The sequence below is a fragment of the Yarrowia lipolytica genome, chromosome 1E (assembly GCF_001761485.1).
Source record: "Yarrowia lipolytica chromosome 1E, complete sequence".
Lineage (NCBI taxonomy): Eukaryota > Fungi > Ascomycota > Dipodascomycetes > Dipodascales > Yarrowia > Yarrowia lipolytica.
This window is the reverse complement of record NC_090774.1, coordinates 424822-446821: the sequence shown is the minus strand read 5'-3', so window position 1 is coordinate 446821 and position 22000 is coordinate 424822. Positions and strand designations below refer to the sequence as shown.

The following is a 22000-nucleotide window of genomic DNA, read 5'->3' as shown; positions in this document are numbered from 1 at the left end:
TAGCGTTCGGAAGTCCCGGGGACATCCGCGTCTAAATGAGCACCATCAAAGGGTTTTGATGTACAAGTACTTTATTTTTGAGGCACCAGTGGATACTTTTGAGCTCTATGGGTGCAGGTTTGTGAGGGAAGTAAGTGAGGATAACAAAGATGTTGCTGTGGGCGCTATGCTTAATGAACAAGCAGTTGAAGGCTGAGTGTCTATTAATCGACTATACGATTGGGTGAACATAGTCTACGATAGAGACTGTACCTGTACTGAAGAGTTCGTCTGATGACGTTCCTCACTCCAGTCAACTTTGCTACACAATATAACTCTCGCCTGGACCATCAGTTACCCCTCACGTAGCAGTCACAGGCATCATATCCCCTCGTTTCAAAGTATCTCACACCACATGGCGTGACCCTGCAACTGTTTTGAGTATTCCGGTCCGATCCGAATTCGTCGTTCGTCTAAAATGCATCCCCACGGGGATGCGAGCATTCCAGAAGAGCAGCTCGTTTATGATCTGTCTCGTGTTACGTATGTTCAACGATGTTCGGCATTCAGTGCTCCCAGGTTGCGGCTCAGTCAGGCGAAAACTCTGTCCCACAACCTGGGCGAGCAGACTGAGATATGAACGATTGTCGTACCAATTCAAGTGGAAATACGGTACTTGTATGTAACAGTACGGGTATATTCCTTACTGCATTAACTTATGGGTAGCTGCGATAAATCAATCCATACTGAAGCGTTTGTACGGGCTGAGTGGATACAAGTAATGATCGTGCCGTCCTTGTAGGGTGAAGAGAAGAGTGGAATAAATGCACTCATTAGAGAGTCTGAACCACTGAGCTGCACCGCTCCCCGCTCGGAACATTAACTGGTCGACACTTCCGCCTCATTGTTAGCAGCCTTTTCGGGCTTACTGCCCAGAAGTGTGTCACAACAGGCACCAGGTGGAGTGTCCGGGGTTGTGCGGCGGGTCAAACGTAACTCTAGCTAGACGGAGACTCTATTCTGACGATACTGTAGCTATAAAAGTGAGCGGGGTGTTACATGATCATGCGGTTTGTTTTGTGAATGCACCTACTTGTAGTCTTTGTTATGTTGTACTCTGTTGGGCTGGTTTTTGCATCCCCGAGGCTTGACACTGCGACCCGGTACCATAGGTTTTAGACCTGCTCTAGACTGTTCATTCATAATAGCCTTCGTTTACTTATGCATGCTCCAGACATGTATGTAACCCCGGAATCGGCTGATGCACAGTCGGTTTTAGAAACCCACACTGTGTTGGTTTCGAGCTCTCGTTCTAGAATTAGAAAGCCTAGAATTACCAATTAGGCGTCGCCGGGTCGCTCGAACTACGCAATTGATGAATAGCACACATTAACCCCCAGTCCGTGTTATGTTTTGGCATTACAAGTGTCGCTCACCTTCAGACACTGTTTGGCTAAACCAATTGAAGACCATATTCATACGTGACAGTCGCAGTACAGCACTGTACATACTCTTCTCTTCAGCTCTCCTCGTCGGTGTACAGGTAGATGCCACCTGCGGTTCTACACTCTCTTTGATGCAAATTCGTACGCTTGGACATCTGGACGGTGTGGAGACTACATGTACTGTACTTAAAACCGTATAGTATGTACCACCTGTCTCGATAATTCACACCAGAAGCCACACAGAGTACAGTCAAAAGCATCCAGTAGAGAAAGGGGTTATACGTGTACGAGCACTAGAAGCTCGAGTGAATTCAGAGAAACCCCGCCACAGTACCATATGTACTGGTGAGGTTACACACTTATGGCGCTCTCTATGGGCTCTCCTAAACTTACATGGAACAGATGCTGACCATGGGCATCTTCTTGTGCGCAAGGGGTGTTCATGGAAGAAGACGCCTGAACTTTTGAATATAAAGAGTTAGAGACTGTCTTAGTACAGTAACTGTTTCTTGTAGTTTACTGGACCGTTTGAAGGCAATATTTCATTATCTCACCCCAGGGGATGTACCGAGCCCAAGGTAGCTCAGGATCAAACTGGCGGAAAAACACCCATAGTTAACATACTCCAATGGAGAACTAACAGCTATTGTGCTGACTGTTTTTGTTTTTTTTTTTGTCCATCTTTCCAGCAAGTATGTCATTAAATTATGCCGGAATAACCCCATACTGTAGTCTTCAATACGTTGTCGATACACCTCATTGGCAGTATACCTCTGCTGTAATTGTACATATTTCCCATGCCATTCATCAACTACCTCCCAACAATTACAGTTGACTCTCTAGTCAAACCATCGTCATCGTTCCAATGAAACCATGCACAATATGCAGAAAAAAAAAGAAGAAAAAAAAACGACGTACGATGACTGTGAAAATCCTTCATGAAGCAAACGGACCCCAACAAGCGCATTGTGCGCAGTGCCCTGTGTGTCTTATTTGTTGTTGGTTTTTTGTTTTTTTTCAAAAGTCCCCCCCCCCCCCTTCTCCAGAGCGTTAAAGCACGCGCGGATTTTATTGTGAAGAGTTTCAAGGGACCATTTAGGCTGTTAGCTTAGGGCGCGTGCCGCCCTATCTTAGCCACATCTTTCTTCCCCTGGCCAGTCATGACACGTCTCCTGCTTGGGATGCAGACGCGTGGTCTCCCCTGTAGACATTGAGTGAGCCGGGGGGTACGTCGTACTCCACGTCCAGTACAGGTCCACTGTGCGTGGTGACTGCACGATGCTCAGCCCCATGTGAGATCGACACAGCGGATGTGCTCATCAGGTACACCGTAAAAGCCCGAGAATATCGTGTCCACTAGATGAGGTATTCACGCACAGGTTTCACTCCGACCTGTCATGTACGCGCCTTGGCACATCCTTGGTATGAGTAGACAGGAAAGCAGACATAAACGTACACAGCTGTGCTGCCAGTATACTTTGTCCATGACTGGCTTAGTTGATTCAGGTACAGCGAGTGTGGAAAGTGCACGCACACCCAACATACAGAAGTTTAAAGCCAGCTCATTCTTTCTCCTTATCACTACTGCGATCTGAAACACCCTCAAACCGACACACACTCGTTACAAATGACGGCAATACGGTTCCGCATTATTGCGGCCATTACATTCGTGGCCCTTCTCTTTACGCTCATGGGATTCTTCATTTTCCCCTCACCGACATTTGCGATCCCTAAGAGCAAGGACTACACAAACGAGAGCAGTAGTGGGTCCAAGGAAGGCCACACTGAACTCGACAGTACCAACCAGTCGCACGATGACGAGGCTGTAGAATTCCCCGTTAAGGCTGCTTATTACGACATTGCTAACGCCCCCAAAAGATCGACCTCGTCGCCAGACGTGTATAGAGGCACCCGAGTCAACTGCGACCCCTACGCTCTGCCTGGTTACATCGACTACGACAAGAACAACTTCAACAACACCCACTGGGTCGGATACAATGACGACTGCAAGGCCATTCACCCGCCTCCTATTCTTCAGTTGAGAGACGGCATGGATTTCCCTGACCTCAGAGACAAGTCTGTGCTGTTCATTGGTGACTCGGTCGACAGACAGAACGCCGCCTTCTCGTGCGAAATGATCGGCCAGGATGTCAAGGTGACCTATCAGAAGGACTACACAGACGAGGTCACTGATCCCGCAAAGATGTCTGGAGGTCACCCTCGATACTGCTACTCTCCCGAATACAACATGACCTTATCCACCTTTTTCTTCTTTGGTTTCGACACTGATGAAATCTGGCATGACAAGAAGAAGTCATATCTGCTTCCTGGAGGAGTTTGGGAACGAATGAAGCTGCTAAAGGATATCGTCAACTCTCGGCCTCATCACAACGACCTGGAGCTGATTGTTCTTAACGTGGGTTTCTGGGAGCTGGCTCGATACGACCGTCTGGACGGTTACGCAGGCATTACCGAATCCATCTACCTCACCGAGGAACAGGTGCGTGAGTACGTGGTTAACCTGGAAAAGTTTGTCCTGGAGGTTCAGAAGATTCTGCCCAACTCCCGTATTGTCTTTCGACAGATGCATTCTCCTCGGGCACAGCAAGGCTCCTTCTTCAACGACGGCACTTCGGACCGACACAACCGGTTCCATTCGAACAAGGTGCGACAGCTCAACTCCGCAGCCAAGCATGTAATGGACCAGATGGGCCTGGAGTTTTGGCACGTGGGCGACTTTGTGCGTGCCATCCCCGAAAACCAGTACATGTTTGATGATCTTCACCCCGGCCCTATTGGAGCCGCCATGCTCTGGGGCAACAGCATTCTTGAGTACCTTGCACGAACCCCAAGAATCGAGTGATTAACAGTACAGTAGATGTTGCATGGAAATATAATAGAATGATTTTTTTTATTTGGTCCACAGACAAGTAACTGTATAGATATGGCAATTACAGTACAGTAGCCAGTAGCTACAGTGTACAAGTAGGTACGATACAGTATGATACGACACATCCAGTGTTCCATCTATATGTAAGTATGACATGCAGTTTGGGGGCTTGGTGTAGTGTGAGGAGAAATCGAGAAGGACATGAGTGGTAGATAGGTCATGAATGTGTTAAAATATAGATATGTCCCTTGAAATTGTTTTTATGTGCCACTTGTTCTCCTTACTCCATTGCCTACACACACATCAGCATTGCTCCGTACTCACAGTCTGTATACAAATTAAGCTCCAAGGAAATTTCATCACCAGGTTAATGCAAATAAAGGCAAATAAGGACTTATACTGAACCACCAACCCAACCTCACACCTCAAAGATGCCTTCAATCGCCGCTGAGGTCACCAAGACCGCGAGAAACGTAGACACCGTGGTTGTGGACTACGCCACTGGCTACATTCGACATCTTGAGAACAACATCGGTCCCCAGCATGACCTGACAGCTGAGGCCTCTTTCATCGCCTCTCTGCTTGTTGGAGCTGGTGTTGAGAAGCCTGCTGCTCAGCAGCTCTACGACCACATGCTCAAGGAGTTTACTGTTCTTCAGAAGGAGGCCATCAATGAGGCCGGCGCTTCTGCCCAGTCCCAGATCATCGATCAGCAGGCTCTCATGTCTGCCGTTAACCACGCCTCCAACCGACAGGCCAGTGTGCTCAACAACAACATCTTTGGTGTTGCTGATCTGGATCACGTTGGCGGCCGAAAGGTCGAGTCTCGAGTTGACAAGAAGAAGCTCGAGAAGGCTGAGAAGAAGATTGCCGCTAAGATGGCTGCTCGAGCTGCCAAGGACGCTGCCCAAGTCCAGTATGAGGCCTCCAAGCTTGTCACTGAGACCCAGGACAGCAAGGACTACGACGAGTTCTTCCTCACAGTTAACCCTCTGGATCTGGGTATGGCTGGTGCCGGTAAGACCAAGGATATCAAGATCGACAACTTTGATCTGCACGTCGGTATGGGTCAGCGAATCCTGTCCGATACCTCTCTTACTTTGTCTTACGGTCGACGATACGGTCTGGTCGGTCAGAACGGTATTGGTAAGTCTACTCTTCTGCGAGCTCTTTCTCGACGAGAGCTTCCCGTCCCCAAGCACATTACTATTCTCCACGTCGAGCAGGAAATCACTGGAGACGAGACTTCTGCAATCCAGTCCGTTCTGGACGCCGATGTGTGGCGAAAGCATCTGCTCAAGGAGCAGCACACTGCCGTCACTCGAATCGCAGAGATTGAGGCCCAACGAAAGACCCTCACTGAGCAGGGTCTGGACGACAACAGTGCTGAGATCCGAGAGCTCGATGACGAGCAGGTCGACCTGGAGACCAACCTCGAGGAGGTCGAGACCAAGCTGGTCGACATCGAGTCCGATAAGGCCGAGTCTCGAGCTGCTGCCATTCTGTCAGGTCTTGGTTTCTCCCAGGCCACCCAAGGAAATCCCACAAACTCCTTCTCCGGTGGATGGAGAATGCGTCTGGCTCTTGCTCGAGCTCTGTTCTGTAAGCCTGACTTGCTGCTACTTGATGAGCCTTCCAATATGTTGGATGTTCCCTCGATCACCTACCTTGCCAACTACCTCCAGACCTACCCCTCCACTGTTCTTGTTGTTTCCCATGACCGAGCCTTCCTTAACGAAGTCGCCACCGATATCATCTACCAGCACTCCGAGCGACTCGACTACTATCGAAACGCCAACTTTGACGCCTTCTATGCCACTAAGGAGGAGCGATACAAGAATGCTATCCGAGAGTACGAGAACCAGATGGCTTACAGACAGCATCTGCAGGCCTTCATTGACAAATTCAGATACAACGCGGCCAAGTCCTCAGAAGCCCAGTCACGAATCAAGAAGCTCGAGAAGTTGCCCATTCTGGAGCTGCCCGAGGAGGATAAGGCTGTGGAGTTCCGATTTTCTGAGCCCGAAAAAATCTCGCCTCCCATTCTACAGATGCAGGGCGTCACCTTCGGTTACAACCCTGAGCGACTTTTGCTCAAGGACGTTGATCTCGATATCCAAATGGACTCCCGAATCGCTCTTGTCGGTGCTAATGGTTGCGGTAAGACTACCCTGCTGAAGCTTCTGACTGACCAGCTGAGCCCTGTTGACGGATCCATCTCTAAGCACCCTCGTCTGAGAGTTGGCTACTTCGCCCAGCACCACGTTGACGGTATGGACCTCAACCTGACTCCCACCGCTTGGCTCGCCAAGATCAACCCCGGCAAGTCCGAGGAGGAGTACCGACGACATCTCGGTTCTTTTGGTATTACTGGTTCCATCGGTCTCCAGAAGCTCGCTCTGCTTTCTGGAGGTCAGAAGTCTCGTGTTGCATTCGCCTCTCTCTGTGTTTCTTACCCCCATATCCTCATTCTTGATGAGCCTTCTAACCATCTTGATACTGCAGGTCTTGACGCTCTGGCTGACGGTCTCAAGAATTTCAAGGGAGGTATCCTCATGGTTTCACATGACGTTGACATGATCAACCGAGTCTGCAACCAGATCTGGGTCTCCGAGAAGGGAACCGTCTCAAAGTTTGACGGAACCATCAAGGACTACAAGAAGTACATTCTTTCTCACGCAAGTGAGAGTGGTGTCGTCCAGCAGCACTAAGTATTTAATCTCATAGAAACAGTGGTATGGAGCATACCTGTACGTTTTGACTGTATTAGTGTTACGGGTAGCTAATTTAGCGTGGGTGATACGATGTAGTAATTGGTTGTACAAGTAGATAAGAGTGTACAAGTACAGTATAAGAACGGGAGTGAGAATCAGGAAAATCAATTGGGAAATGGGGGGTACTTGTACAAAAAGTTGAGCACATATCTTGTGCATTCATAACTGAAGGTGTATACTGTACAACGGTGTATGTACTACTTGTAGTATGTAATTGAAGGTGGAAAATGACATTGGGAGAAGTTTCATAATAAAGAGATCTATAAAAATGTAAAGTACAAGTACTTATATTGTATAAGTAGACACAATCGACCATCATTTTCACAAAAAAAAAATACATTATGGTGGTTGGAAAAAAAAATGCCTTCGACCAGATTTGAACTGATGATCTCAGCATTACTAGTGCTGCGCCTTACCACTTGGCCACGAAGGCTGGAAAACTTTGATTTTGTTAGAACCCAGACCCATGACTAAGCAGACTGATGACTCAGAGCGCCATACGCTCTTCTGAACAACCGAAGCTAAAGAAAGAGTTTTAATTTGGCGAAATTTTTACTGAAAACGACCCAAAATAGGACTACTGTACTTGTACATACTATAGGTTACTACTTTCATGACATTAGTCCTCAACACTATTTCTTGTGTGACGTGTTTTGATACGCGATGTCATGTGCGACTAGAGTAATTAGCCAATTTGATGATCTACTTGTTGTACATCGCAACGCGTTACTTACTTGTACGATGTGGTACAAGTAATTATAAATATTATTGTACCGACTTGCTCTGCTACATCTACTACACGTGTGTCAACTATTAAATACCAATTCGTTATCTATAAAATACATGTTCTATGCAAATGCCTAAAGAAGAACCATCTTCACCTTTCGCTTCTCCTGCTTGTCTTTGTAAGACTCCACCTTGACCTTGACCTTGTCAAAGACTCGGATGGACTTACCGCTAATGTCGAGCTTGTACTCCTTCTCATTGAAGACAGCAGTCTCAGCATCTCCAAGATCGTCAATGTGAATGAGAGCCTCAAGGCCGTACTTAGGCACAAGCACAACGACACCGTTGTTGAACACCTTGATGACGTAACCCTCGTGGATGGCATCCTCCTCCTTAGTCACGTTCTTGAGTGCCTGGCCAACAAAGTACTCAATGGAGGCTCGTCCAGCAAACTGGGCGTTTCGGTGTCGGACGTTGATGTTCTTACAGATGGACTCCATATGGTCCTTCTCTCGATGGGACTGGTGGAGAGGTTCATAACCAATGGCAGCAGCCAGCTGTCGATGAGCAACCACATCAGCGTATCGTCGAATGGGAGATGTGAAATGGGTGTAAATCTCGGAAGCCAGACCGTAATGTCGGAACTCAGGGTATGCATAAGAACCCGAAGAGAAGTACTCGGCAGCCAGCATGGATCTGGTAGCCACGATTCGAACCAGAGTGTTGAAGAAGGGCTCGTTGGGGTCAATACACTTATCCAGAGAGTCTGCCAGAGCCTTGGAAGACTCAAGAGAGATGGACATACCCTTAATGGTTCGAAGCTGGTCGTTGAGGGTCTCGAAGTTGGTGGCAGGAGGAGCTCCGTGACGTCGGAGCATGGCTGTCTGAGGGAAAGATTCGTAAATCTTCTTGGCAACAGAAGTGTTGGCGAGCAACATGAACTCCTCAACCAGAGAGTTGGTCTCGAGAAGCTCCTTGACCTCAACTTCTCCCGGATCGGAGGTCTCAGAGTCAATATGGACCTTGACTTCGGGAGAAGCCAGGTTCAGTGCACCGGCGTCGATCCGGCCCTGCTTAAGCTGCTTGGAAAACTTGAGCAGAACCCGCATACCCTCAGTGAGCTCGTCAGTCTTGGAGGGGTCGTCGATTCGCGCCTGAGCCTCTGCGTACGAAAAGGCCTCTCGGGAAGAAATGATGGATTTTGTGAAATCGGTATTGACAATCTTGCCGTCGGGAGTCATCTCCCAGAGAACAGAGAAAGCATATCGCTCCACATAAGGGTTAATAGAACACAGGTTGGTACCGAGCAGCATGGGCAACATATCGATTCGCTTGTCGACAAGGTAGACAGAGGTACCTCGAGAAGCACCCTCCTGATCCAGAGCAGTGTCGGGCTTGACAAAGTGCGTGACATCAGCAATGTGAACACCAAGCTCATAGTTTCCGTTGGGAAGAACTCGAGCGTGCAGAGCATCATCGATATCCTGACATCCTGGAGGATCGATGGAGCAGATGTTGAGATGTCGTAGATCTCGTCGCTTGGCAACAAGAGGATCCTTCTCGGCAGCCTCCTTGACGAGATCCTGGGGGACCTTCCAGTCGGGACCCTCGGCGGGAAGACAGTCTAGAACAGCCTTGGTGAAAGGTCGGTATTCGACATCGTGCTCCAGCAGAAGCGCCTCAGTCTCAGCCTGCTTGGACTCGATGGGACCAAGGTCTCGGCAAAAATGACCCTCGGGGTGTCTAGAGTCAGCGGGCCAAGAGTCCACGGCAACGACGATTCGTCGTCCCTGGAGAGCAGCGGCCTGTCGAGTTCTGATTCGAACTCGGGGCAGAGTCTTGTCCATGAGAGCAACCAGAACAGATCGAGGGCCTCGAGAGACGTCATCAATGATTGAGCCAGGAGCAATGTGACCAACGTAGTATCTCCAAGATCGCTTTATGATACCGACAACTCGAGCGGTAGGCTGGACTCGCTCAGCAGCATCGGCCTCGTTCTTGTGGGCCTTGAGGGCATCGTCAGCCAGCAGTTTCCGCTCAGACTCGCTCATGACGGTGTCTCCACTCTCCTCACCGCCCTCATTGGCAGCAAGATCTTCACTCTCAATCACACTCGTGGAGGGAGTTTTCCACTTGTCCTTTGGAAGAAGCTCCACGACAACCTGGTCACCAGAGAATGCACGGTTGAGAGACTGTCGGCCAAGAATCAAGAGAGGCTTTGGGTACGCCTTTGTGGAAACGGAACCCTCGAGAACATTGTAAGGGGATATGGTGAGGTTTCCCTGGAAAAGAGTGCCGTTCTTGATTCCTCCTAGAAGTCGAGACATGGGGTAGTATTCAGGGTAAAGCGCCTCGGACTTGCCGCTCTTGGGCTTGGCTCCCTCCTCCTCCTCAAGAGCTCGCTGAGGGATCATATCGATGAGCTGGCCGGGGTCCACAAGCTCGGAAACGTATCCCTTGAGACCGAGGGCAGTGATTCCCTCCTCCTTTGCCAATTTTCGGTTGTTGACATCATTGGAAAGCAGAACCACCTCGGGCGCGGTCCCGTTGTAGTCCTTACCAAGATGTTGGGTGTAAAATTCGCACACCTTTCTGATGGCTCTGTCGTTTCGGTCGTTGATGGACTCTCCCTTGTTTCGACCAACAGCAGTGTCCTTGCAGTATTCGTTATGAAAGACGTAGAACCGCTTGTCGTCGTTCTTGGTGAGGGCTCGCAGTCGCGCATAGATAGGCAGCGATCGGTTTCGCACTTCTTCCAGCACAATCTGGGGCACAATCACATCATAGAAGCCCTTGTCACTTTCCAGCAGATCGATACCGTCCAGGACAATGTTTGTGTCGACAACGAGGTAATGGGGGCCACGCTTGGTAGTTTTGTTAGGCTGGGTCTCGAGAATGGGCTCTTGTCGCTTTCCAGTGGCGTCAGCAACATACAGGTTGTTCTTGCAGTACTGACAGCCCTGGGACGAGCAGGGGATATCATCTCGAAGGTATTGCTCTCGAACGACCTTGGTGGCGTTGCCGGCCTTGGAAGTTCGCACAAACACCTTCTGCGATAACGTCGAATGGTTCGATGCTCGTTTCACAGCAGACATTGTGTTGTAGTTGTGATGAAGATAGATCTGAAGTTTACCCAACTCAATAATTTTTTATGCACTGCACTGATACTTGAAACTTAGTGCAAGCATGAAGGCGTTCCGGATCAGAGGTGGGAGAGAAGGAGAACAGTATAGAAGTATGATGCAATTAGTGACCCATTAAATACGTCGGTACGGTCGCATTATTTATGAATTCCACTGTTGACTCATATTACAAAATTGTAATCACTACACCTTCTTGTTTCAATTCTTAATTAATTCCGATGTTACAGTTGCAGAAGCTTCCATGGTTAGTAAAGTCTGACCATGCACGAGTGATTACGTACACATCATCTCTCAAAACCAATATCCGGCAACGTAACATACTAAATGATTATCTAGAAGCCGTGTACATCCATCATTATTCAATTATCAATATATTATCACAGATTCCCATTCTATTTTGTCTTCTGACCCTCCAAATGCTGAACTCGCAGGTTCTCAATCATGCCCGAATATGTCTGGAAACCAGACCGCTTCTCCAAATACAGGAAGGGATTCTCACCCTTGAGCTCAAGTTCGGAAGCAGCATCGGCGAACTTGACGGGCTTCAGAGTGCCGGCGATGCTGAGCACCGGAGTGAAACAAGCCAGAAAGACACCAATAAGCGCTTCGATTTTGATCTGGGTTAGTTGGGGGTAAAGACGGGCAATAAGTCGGACAGTCGATCGGCGTTAGGTAATTCAATCGCTTGAGTCATTCAATCGCTCTTCGTTGATTCCTTTAGTCGTTTTAGTCGTTGTGTCGTCTGTTCGTTGGTCTCATGAACTCACGTCAATGGGAACGGCTATTTTCTGGGCCATCAACTTGGCATTGTAGGAGGCCTCGTAGGCCGAGTAGCCGCTGTGGGCAATGAGCAACACAGCCAGGGTATACAGGGCAATCGAGGTGACCGCCATTTTTAGAGTCGTTAGGTGTGATGTTGGTGGACTGAACTTTGTATGCACCTGCTTACTGTACATACAGGACGATGCATGCAGAGGTGAGTGAGGTATGGCAGTGGCACACCACAAAGTATTGTACAAGTACAGTAGCTACCGTACAGTATGTACTGTGTGTACTCATTAAATAGCAAAGCCTTCATCTTTTATATCTATCCCAAAATACAGCTCTCTTCCCGTGCACCCCCCACAGAATTATCAGAGACGTCAGATCATGTGACTGCGAGTCTGAACAGCTTTTCAGTATGTACTGTAGTTCGCTTGGTCTCATATTGGGGGAATGAAAAGAAAGCGGTCAAGTTTGCAACATAGACAAGAGCTACCGAATAATTGTGTTACACTGTCAGGGTTACAAGTATCTGTATTTGTGCGATTCTTGTACGTACGTACACAGTATACTAGGTACTACCGGTGCTCATACCCGTACCGTATTGTACGATATCACCTCTTACGCACACTGTGTGAGTTCTGTACACCCTACCATTGCTACTGTGTAACAAGTCGCAAGGAGCATAACAACCACAATGGACCAGGATACACGACGACAGGAAAATAATATCAACAGGAGAGTTTTGGAGTTATCAGCAGGCACAAAATTGTGGACATTAGTCTTTTCTCTTTTCACTTGTCGGGTTGATACAGTTTGGCATTCCCGTAGGAGGCTCATATACTGTACCACCCCCCTCTCTCCAACATCCCATCCCATCCCCACTTTAGGTTAATTTCGTTGCTGCATCGCACCACCATATCTACTCATACCGCATAAAGGCATCGTTCGAACTCAGCCATGTTTCTACCTGTCGCTGACCAAGAGCTGGTGGCACAAATATGCAACCTGAGAGAGCTGTCACCCGACGCCCAGCTGGCAGCCTGCAAAGCCCTCAAAAACGAAATTATCGGCCATGACGAAAAGAAGACCCGCTACCTCGAATGTGACGGAGTGGTGGTCTCTCTGGTGCAGGTGCTCCAGGACGGACCCTGGTCCGAAGAGCTGCGCACCCAGGCGGCGGTGATCATCGCCTCCTTCACCTCTGGCTGTGCTCCGCTGGTGCTGAACGAATTTGTGCGGCTCGGAATACACAGAGTCATCGTCACTGCTATTGTGGAGGCTGACAGTCACAAGGTGCAGTACATGAGCGCGCTGCTGCGAACACTGGCTGCTCTGCTCAAGGTAAACGACACGGTGGCAAACGAATGCATCGAAGACTCGCCCCAGCTGCTCAAGGCCCTGTCGCACCACATTTCTGTGCCCTCAACACCCCTACCCGTCGTCTCTCTATGCACTCCTCTTGTTCCGCTACTGGGACGTTCTCGCCCTGGAGTGCAACGGCTAGGAGAAGACCTCAGCGAACCCCTTGCTGCTCGTATCCTTTTACTCACCCAACAGTATCTTTCCCAAAGAGATCGAATCCCCTCTATCTACACAGAACCCCTGGCGTCAGCAGTTTTTGCACTGAGCCATGTGGTTCGCCACAGCTTAGCAATGAAACTGCTGGAGGGAGAGGTGGGGACTGCGGGCACCAACTGGAGCTCCGGACGTCTCCTACAAGACCTCTTCTTGCTACTACGAGCAGGAGACACCCAAGTGCGACTGGCTGTCTGCTTCCTGTTTTCTAACCTGCATCTGCATATGCCAGCATCACAACAGCTCGAGATTGCCCGGCCTCTATTACCTGTTCTAGTGCCCATGCTGTCCGGTCCAGAAGACACCGACCCCCGAGTGTGCAAGACTCTAGCCCTCCTCTGTCGAGACCATATAGATATGGCAACCTTGGCTGCTGAGGCCCGTGTCATCGAACTGGCATGCACTCTGGTGACTTCCAGGGTACCTGAAGTCGAGCCCTCTAACCACTGCAACCAGCTGGAAGAAGTCATTGCTGATGCTCTTCTTCTAGTGGCAGCTATTGGAATGCATAAGGACTCCTTCAGAGCTCGAATTGTCGACTGTGGGGTCTTGTCGCATGTCATCAAGATTATGCGAATGAAGACACCTCCATCTGGAGACCCTCGAGCTCGAGCGGTGCGAAAGATGAAAATTTCGTCATGTTACCTTGTTCGAGCTCTTTCTCGAAGTGTATCGTTGCTGCGAACTGGATTTGTTGACGAAGAGGTTGTAGAAGGTATCATCGAGCTTCTGGACGAGACTCCCTCGGAACCAGTGAACGCAGAGCCTGATAACATGGATCAAACAGAGGACGGAGAGTCTCCTAACATTGAAGATCTGGAGGTCAAGGCTGCCATCATGGCGTCCATGTGCAACCTCATTCTTCCCTTTTCGCCCTTTAAGAAGAACATTTTTGAACGAGGTGTATTGCAATCGATTATCGCTGGTGTCAACTCCGACTATACTCCTCTGCGACTCAACTCCACCTGGGCTTTGAGACACGCAGTGCTGCCGCCTGACAACGACGACAGACTTATTGAGGAGGCAATGGGACTGTTGACTTGCAAACGTCTGCTGACCTTGCTCGGTGATACTGATATCGAAGTCCAGGAGCAGGCCCACGAGTTGATACGGAACCTGATGATGAAACAGGCCAACTTTGTTGAGGTCTTCTTTTCCCAGGTGGAGGCTCGTGAGTTCATGCAGCTCCTTGAGAACAAGATTGATATCATATCTCGCCAGCATACCGAGACTGTGGCCGAGAACACAGCCACTCACTCGTCTTCACAGATCAAGCTTGCCAAGACTGTCAATGAGAAGCGCCAGGTATACACACGCATGCTCAGTGCCATCATTTACACTCTGGCCCATATTGCTGCGGGCCCCGAGGAGTTCCGATTCATGTTGATTGAGCAGGAGTCTATTCTTGTCAAGGTTGCCGAGTTCACTGGCCATCGACATTACGATGTGCGTGCTGCATGTGCGTGGTTGGTCATCAACCTGACCTACGTGGACAATAACAACGACCGTGAGTGTCGTGAGGGCGCTAAGCGACGAGCTCGTGCTCTTGTCAAACTGGGCTACAAGGAGAAGTTGGATGCGCAACTGCGTGATCCATCTTTGGATGTTGCCGAGCGAACCAAGAACGCACTCATTACGCTTGAGTGGCTGTTGAACGAGAACTAATAGTATTTATTGTAAATAGGGGTGTGTCATTCTACCGAAAGTGTCATTCGTACTGTTAACTGTGTTTATATCATTCGAACTATACTCGTATTGAAATTGTAATTGCTGTCTTGTCAATCGCATTCATATATTCATTACATAAGCCGTCCTGTATCACTAAACAATGGCCTTGAAAGAGGTGAAGATAGCAGAGGCAATGAGAGCAACCTGGGAGGTGATGTTGAAGAAGTTGGGGGGCATTCGTCGGTTGGGCTCGCCGGTCGAATAGGCCAGCACGTAGAGGAACCGGGAGATTGCCCAGACAGCAATGAGACCAGCAGCCTCCTTGGGGTAGGAAACTCCGGTAATCCAGCCGGCCAAAAGAGTCAGGTTCACGTTCTCGGTGAACTGTAGATGGGCCTTCTGTGCACAGTTGAATCGCTTCTTGGCCGCATCGATCTTGGGGTCGACCTTAACAGTCTCGTCAGCGAAGAGGAGAGGGAACTTGGTCTTGGACTTTGCTCGCCAGTAGAGAGTGTTGAGAGAGTGGAAGAAGCCAATGGCGGGGAGCAGGGCAGAGGCTGCAAGCACGTATCTGAAGTCTCCGTTAAGAGCGATGGGGAGGGGAGCCATTGTGTGGTGTGTAAGTGGTTGTGTTGTACCTTGTGGTATAGAGATCGGTCAATCACGTTCAGGACACTTGCTTTTATACTATTGAGATAACCTTCCTGTCATGCGGGGTTGGGTGAGGTAGGAGAGTGAACAGGATTGTCTGATGCGAGTTGTCAGAGAGGTGATAGGGAAAGATACAGAAGTCATGTGACATCATAGGGCAACCACGTATATATATGACTGCCTATTTCTCCCGAAATATCACCCAAAGCCGGCTTTCCAAAGATTATCACCCCTAAATAAACTTCCGAACAGTGTTGGATTTCATGCGGATTCAATGGGGCTCCTGTTGGCCTCAATGCGACTAAAAAAGAGTAGGCAAAAGAAATGCCCAAGAAAACATTGATCAACGGAGACAGATTTTTATCCGAAACGTACAATTAGGCGGCAGGAACTGATATTTGGTGAGTAATTGAATTGGGATACCACACAACCATGTCAACTTCTCCCAAAAACGTGATGTTTCTAGCCGCTTCGACTGAGTCCAAAATGCACGGTTCCCTTAGAGTTCAATGTGTAAAGCCATGTTGGATGGTCAGCGGTAAACATTCGGATACCCGGTCGCCAATAGTGACTAACTCCGAATCAGTTATCCGGTTACAGCACTCGTACATACTGTACGTGTAAAAACGACGTTGCTCGTAACATTGGTCGTTCTAATATGCAGGAAACTACTGTACATCGATTAGGCAAGTCTACTCTCTCACAGAACACACTTACAGGGCGGAGTAAAGAGAAGATAAATATGCATTGTATAAATATATATATGTATATATAAATAAATAGATGTCGAATGCGACGCCATTTTACATCCACAATAACCACTTGATGGTAATGTAGAACATGACGAACGTGTTTTTGACGCTGCGAGCAGCAGTGACAATGCCCCAAATGAACCACATGACAAGGACGACGAACCACTCCAGAAGAAAGTAGCACACACACCAGACCTGGTCCCGAGCAGCTCCACAGCACTCAATTTGCTTGAGACGCTCGGAAGTCTTTCGGGTCTCCAGATTGAGTGTGGTACTCACCTCGGTGACCAGATGTTCTGCTTCGTACAGCAGATAGTCTAGAAGGGGGTCCTTCTTGTCGGAAAGCTCGAGCTTGAGGGCATCGACCTCACTACCAACAGCGTCATACTGTTCGCCAACCTTTGGCAGGTATATGTTAGTTAACTGGAAAAAGCCCTCTTCCATAATGTCGGTCACTTCTCGGACAAACTCGGCATTAGAGGGAGGAGGCTTAGTACCGTATGCAGAGGAAGCCATATGCAAATGACCCAGCATGAAGCAGGTTTCAAGATACTGAAGCTCAGTAAGATGCTCGTTGAAACCATCGTCATAGTGGGCCGAATGGAGGGAGAGCTGCGACCCTTGGTCGGCAGTGACCAGAGAGGTCTTGGACACCTCGGGATTGTGGGTCACGATGGAAAGAGCAGGGGCTCGGAGACTGGCCGAAGAGGGCACCTTGCTGGCGGGCCGAGAAATGGACAGCAGCTTGGACAGCTCAGGGCCTCCTTCAACAGAGCTCTCTGAAGACTCGTGGTCGTGAGGACTGTCATTTTCAGAAGACTCAAGATGCACAGAAGGAGGAGTGGGGGTGGCCAGGGTCACCTGAATCTCCGGAGAGGAGGAGTTCACTCGGTTGACGCTCACAAGAGACTTTGAGGGAGATTCCAGCTTGGGATGAGAAGCCATTCCCATGCTTCCAACGCCTGCAGAAAAGGAAAAGGGCCCGGCAGAGATGCCCGCCCCAAGACCCAGGTTTCTGTGGCTTTTTTCTTTTTCTTTCTCGTTGTCCGACAGCTTGGCCAGAGAAGGCAGCTTGTTAGAGCCATCGGATTGGTCTCTTCGAAGTTCCTCTTCGGAAGAGAAGGTGTCGACACACTCCTGGGACCGTCCTAGAGGAGTGGCGATTCTCACCCAGCTCTTTCGTCGGTCATGCTGTCTATGCTGGGCCATAGGATAGACGTAGTTGCCCTGGCCGTCAACCATGTGTCGTTTGTTCTGAGCTCTCCATCCGATGTCCGAAAGAAGCTCCGGCACGTCCACTTCCCAGGGGTATTTGTAGTCCTTGGAGTCTCGTGCGTGTTTTGAAAAGACAGACGAAGCCAGGGGCACCGTGTCACAGTTGATGTTCAGCGAGGGCTTGTGGTGGCTTCCTTTTCTCAGTTTTCGGTTTCGACGCACCTGTAACGGGTTGTATCCGAGATGGACTTCTGGAAACTCTCTGTCCACGTGCTTTTGTGCGACAGAAACAGCGTGGTGGTAAACTTCCAGAGTGGCCTTAACTCTTGTAGCGGCGGCCCAAACAGATGGGGGAATGTGCTTTCGCTGCTGGTAACGTTCCTTGGAAGATCCCTCTGGGTCGTAGTCGTATGAAAAGTGACGCGCCTCGTGGTTTCGCTGTGCTGCGGCTTCTGCAGAGCCGTACAGCTGCTGGTTACGGAGGGACTTGATGTGGTAAACCATGGACGCCAGACGGGAGATTTCGCGTTTGCCGGGCTCATCGGGCGAGCTACTGGGGGTGTCGGGAGTCAGCGCAGTCTCCAGCGACAGGTCCGGGTCCTGGTCCTGCGAGGTGACTGGGGTCAGCACGTGGTCGTGGTCGTTGTTGTCATCGTGGCTGTGGTATCCGTCGTGGTCGTTTTCGAAGGGCTTTGGTTCGGGCAGGAAAAATCCCGCGGACGACGTGAGCTTCAACTTGCCCATGGACGCTGCTGCTTTTGTGTCGGAGTGTGCAAGGGGCGGAGTTGGGGGGAGATGCAAGGGTTGCGGGTGTTGGTTATTATGCGTTTTTGTTGGAGAGTTGGACTGGTGGATGTGGCCACCGTTATTAGCGTAGTTTGAGTTTATGGGTTGGGACCTTGACAGAGTTGAGGATGCTGCAGTGTGGCTGGAAAGTGCCGTTTGGGAGGAATCGTCTCGAAGGGCGTTAGACAAACGTCGTGAGTCGCTGGTACTACGGGGTTTGAGCGGTGGCCGACTGGCGGCATGCGAGGGAGATGTGGGCGACGAGCTGTTTGAAAGCGGGCTTCGTTTCGTCGGAAAGTAGTTGGTGTTGCATGTCAGCGGAGGGGTCGTCTGGGTAGTTGGGCTTGGCGGTGACTGAGTGGATCGAACTGGACCAGGCGGTGATGGGTGGGGTTTCTGGCGATGTAGTTGGGGGAGTTTGGCGGCATTGCTGAGGCTCTTAGCGCACTTGGATGCCTTGGATCCACTCTTGGGCTCGGCCATAACCGTTAGGTCTCCATCCTCCATCTTGACCTCAACCACTTGCACCTCAGTGTCGCCTGCTCGCTTGCCTCGCCTCAGCTTGAGCAGCGACGGCTTGGATTTCACTACCGACATGTTGTTGTGGGTGTCGTTTACCGGGTGTCGACTCGTCGGGGTAGTGGCAGGAGAAGAGATGAGTATTTCAGAAGATTAATATGTGAAATGGAGAAGTCAAAGCATGTCTCTGTTTCCTTCATGTGTCTCTGGCCATACTGCATATAGAGGACCAGGTTAGCTGCAGATCCACGCACGGCGGTATGTCCATTGCATTGTGCAGACTGCATTGTGGGGAGGGGTGAGGAGTTAGGGGCTAGGGGTTGCGCTTGACGTGAGATCCGGTGATATTTGACAGCCCGACTAGTGCACATCCGGCCTGGTGCTCATTCCACAGACCTAGGGCTACCACCATCTACACCTGTGTGGCTCCTTCACACACTCTACTTGTAACTGTCTATCCTTCTGTTGTCTCACACCTCACCAAGTAGGTTCTGTCAGAGTTTAGTTGGTAGGGTGTTACTTACTCTTGCTCAGCCTGCTGCGTTTAATACTAACACCTTAACACGTTGCGAAGCGCTTATTTTAAGGATGTGCAAAGCAAAGACGTGAGGTGATGTGAGGGTTTTTTTTAGATTGTTCCCTTCCGTTGCTTTTGTGTTTGGCCCTTTCTGCTGAAACGAATGTGGATATGGTCCTTTTAATCTTGAAGCACGTCTATCTTTGCGGGTGTGCCACCCGAACAAACCAAGATCGGATAGTTGAGTCCGCTGATTCGTCTCTCATGCCTGTTTTTTCATGTGGCCAAATAGCCTTCACGCGGTGGGCTAAAATGATTGGTGTGCAGTCACACCACCAACCCACTTATTTCAAGGACCAATTGCGCCTCATCCATGCACTGGCAGCTTTGCTGAGACGGATGGGTGCGGGTGATAGAGGAGTCTTCTATAATAGCCACTGAGATGATGCGATTTACATTAGCAAGCTCCAAAGCCAGAGCCAATATGTATTAAACATGTTGGGTTGAGGGCGAGTGGAAAGACAGGCGTGTTTGACCCCGGATACTTTGAGCACGATTGGTTTTTCTTTTGCTACTTTGGACTGGGTCTGTACGAGTATGGGCTCAAGTACTTACACTTTGAAACGAGATGGTTCGTATAATTCACACGAGTTCTCACAAAACCATAACAAGGATTCATCATCCCTCTACACGTGTGGTAAAAATAGCCATTTGCGGAGCCCACTTTTTACAGTGACTACCACGGAATGCGTCATGCAAAACGAGTCTTCAAGCGGGGCGAACGAAAACAGCAAGATGCCAGCCTACAATCACGGTCAAATGACCGAACCTGACAGTTGCTCTTGTTCTCTGGAGTCATGAACCATTGTGCAAACTAGACAAGCCACTCGCACACACCTTTTTTCCTATGACAACGAGGGAGACCTGCAAAAGCAAAAAAGCCAACAAAACTCTGAGGGTACTGTATTTAGACTCAGAGACGGTGCAACCTAGACGAACCCTAAGATCGGACTGCCATGGTGTGTGAACTGGACAAGGCTCTCAGTCTCCTTGTGAAATTAATTAGTGCCCATGACGCTTGTGGAGAAAACCCAGGTACTAGGGGCCTCGGGCTGCGTTACTGCGGAGCTAGCCCAAGAGAAGTGCGCTTTCAAAACACTGGTAGAGGGGATGGTAGAACGAACCCTGATGATCTTTCTTACTCATCCCCAACCAGAAGGGAGACAAAACTTAACAGCCGAACCATGATCAACTTGTTCCGTTCTTGCTCTGCTCAGACTGCCCATCTCCCACCACGGATTCTCTTCGCGTGGCTGAAGACGCTGCGCTGCAGTGCAAGCCTGGCCTCACACGTCTGTATACTGTAATTTCCACGAGACATGGGTACGAGAGTATGTCAAATACCTACACGTTGCACTAATTAGTGGTAATATCGTGGGTTGCATCTCCAGATATTTTGCTCATATTCCGTCCACCACGTTGTGGCTCTTGAGCAATCTGTTGGTCGTACTGGCTTCTACGGCACAACAAAAACACTGTGCTCATTCCTCTAGCAAACCATGATCGACAAAAAAAACACAGGCGTATCCAAGTGGTGAAAGGGCCCTCTCGACGAGTTAGGCAATTCCTATTTGAATTTCATAACATGATTAGCGAGTTTCAAATCATCGTCGACAAACTACAAGTAGACGAGCTATAGACGGACATTTGATATAGTACGATACGAATCATTGTATTTATTCGGATTATCGGATAACTCGCATATTAAAACCTCCACGCGACGTACAAGTACTTGTAGCTCGTTATACTGCTCACTCCAATCACCCCTCAAGTGCAGCGGTAGTGTGTATACTCCTGCTTCTACCAAGTAACAGCGGCAGGCCTTGCAGCCTCCAAAAAATATTTGAGCGTGTCCCCAAATAGACTCGTCCCTCACAGATACGGATAATTATCACGACTCGCGCTTGAATGCCAAATGCAACACCAACACGTAAACACGCCTCAATGTTTCAAACATCCCCGGGAATGTCTCGATGAGTGCCAAGAGATGCCCTCACGCTCTACATTCAGCCCCAGTGATCCTCGTGTTCCTCGTTTGCAATGTTTTTGACCCCAACTCAAAAAAATCCCTCGCCCTAATCAGTACCGCAATACATGCCTGCTCCAAGCCTGGGAGGGTAAACGCCCCTGAAGATAGCAAATAATTCTATATTTAGTACACCCTCCTCTACTGACGGCAGCGACGATGATCTGGAAAAAGCAGTGATAGGCTTCGGTCGGGTCGGGGACAGTAAAGAAACGGTTGCCACCCGGCTGTGTGGACTTGGCTGTGCTACGAGACACTACTGTAGCTGCCATGACGCATACTAAGCCTCTCCCCATTATAGCTATAGATGGAGGTGGCAAGGTACATAGCGTGGCGAACCGCCAGACAACGCGCAATATTATTTATGACCATGTGGTTTGGTGGACATGTGTCATCACGCACGATTGTAAAACAACCGACTCCACAACTGCTTGTCTGTGCTGGGCTCGTACTCGCTTCGACGGTCATATCTGTCTTTCCACTTTGGGATTCTTCTTCTGGTAGGAGTA

The 22000-nt window shown here is 49.4% G+C and overlaps 7 protein-coding genes and 1 non-coding gene across 8 annotated transcripts; 3 read left to right on the top strand and 5 right to left on the bottom strand.

The window, feature by feature from the left end:
- Positions 1–3051: 3051 nt before the first annotated feature.
- YALI1_E04437g (uncharacterized protein) lies at positions 3052–4287 on the top strand (the record flags this gene model as incomplete). Its single annotated transcript, XM_503509.1, has 1 exon — positions 3052–4287. The coding sequence occupies one exon, from the start codon at positions 3052–3054 to the stop codon at positions 4285–4287; it is 1236 nt and encodes a 411-aa protein (XP_503509.1).
- Positions 4288–4745: 458 nt separating this feature from the next.
- YALI1_E04420g (uncharacterized protein) lies at positions 4746–7025 on the top strand (the record flags this gene model as incomplete). Its single annotated transcript, XM_503508.3, has 1 exon — positions 4746–7025. One exon carries the CDS (start codon positions 4746–4748, stop codon positions 7023–7025), a length of 2280 nt encoding a protein of 759 aa, XP_503508.1.
- A 424-nt stretch (positions 7026–7449) lies between these two features.
- On the bottom strand, positions 7450–7521 carry YALI1_E04393r. The gene has a single exon. It is a non-coding gene; the product is annotated as a tRNA-Thr (tRNA).
- A 427-nt stretch (positions 7522–7948) lies between these two features.
- YALI1_E04359g (uncharacterized protein) lies at positions 7949–10909 on the bottom strand (the record flags this gene model as incomplete). Its single annotated transcript, XM_503507.3, has 1 exon — positions 7949–10909. The coding sequence occupies one exon, from the start codon at positions 10907–10909 to the stop codon at positions 7949–7951; it is 2961 nt and encodes a 986-aa protein (XP_503507.1).
- Positions 10910–11349: 440 nt separating this feature from the next.
- Positions 11350–11850, bottom strand: YALI1_E04349g (uncharacterized protein; the record flags this gene model as incomplete). The annotated part of the gene is made up of 2 exons (XM_066094333.2): positions 11350–11574; positions 11725–11850. 2 exons carry the CDS (start codon positions 11848–11850, stop codon positions 11350–11352), a joined length of 351 nt encoding a protein of 116 aa, XP_065950405.1.
- Positions 11851–12679: 829 nt separating this feature from the next.
- YALI1_E04341g (uncharacterized protein) lies at positions 12680–14962 on the top strand (the record flags this gene model as incomplete). Its single annotated transcript, XM_503506.3, has 1 exon — positions 12680–14962. The coding sequence occupies one exon, from the start codon at positions 12680–12682 to the stop codon at positions 14960–14962; it is 2283 nt and encodes a 760-aa protein (XP_503506.3).
- Positions 14963–15118: 156 nt separating this feature from the next.
- YALI1_E04312g (uncharacterized protein) lies at positions 15119–15574 on the bottom strand (the record flags this gene model as incomplete). The annotated part of the gene is made up of 1 exon (XM_503505.3): positions 15119–15574. One exon carries the CDS (start codon positions 15572–15574, stop codon positions 15119–15121), a length of 456 nt encoding a protein of 151 aa, XP_503505.1.
- An 845-nt stretch (positions 15575–16419) lies between these two features.
- Positions 16420–18966, bottom strand: YALI1_E04278g (uncharacterized protein; the record flags this gene model as incomplete). The annotated part of the gene is made up of 1 exon (XM_503504.3): positions 16420–18966. One exon carries the CDS (start codon positions 18964–18966, stop codon positions 16420–16422), a length of 2547 nt encoding a protein of 848 aa, XP_503504.1.
- Positions 18967–22000: the final 3034 nt, after the last annotated feature.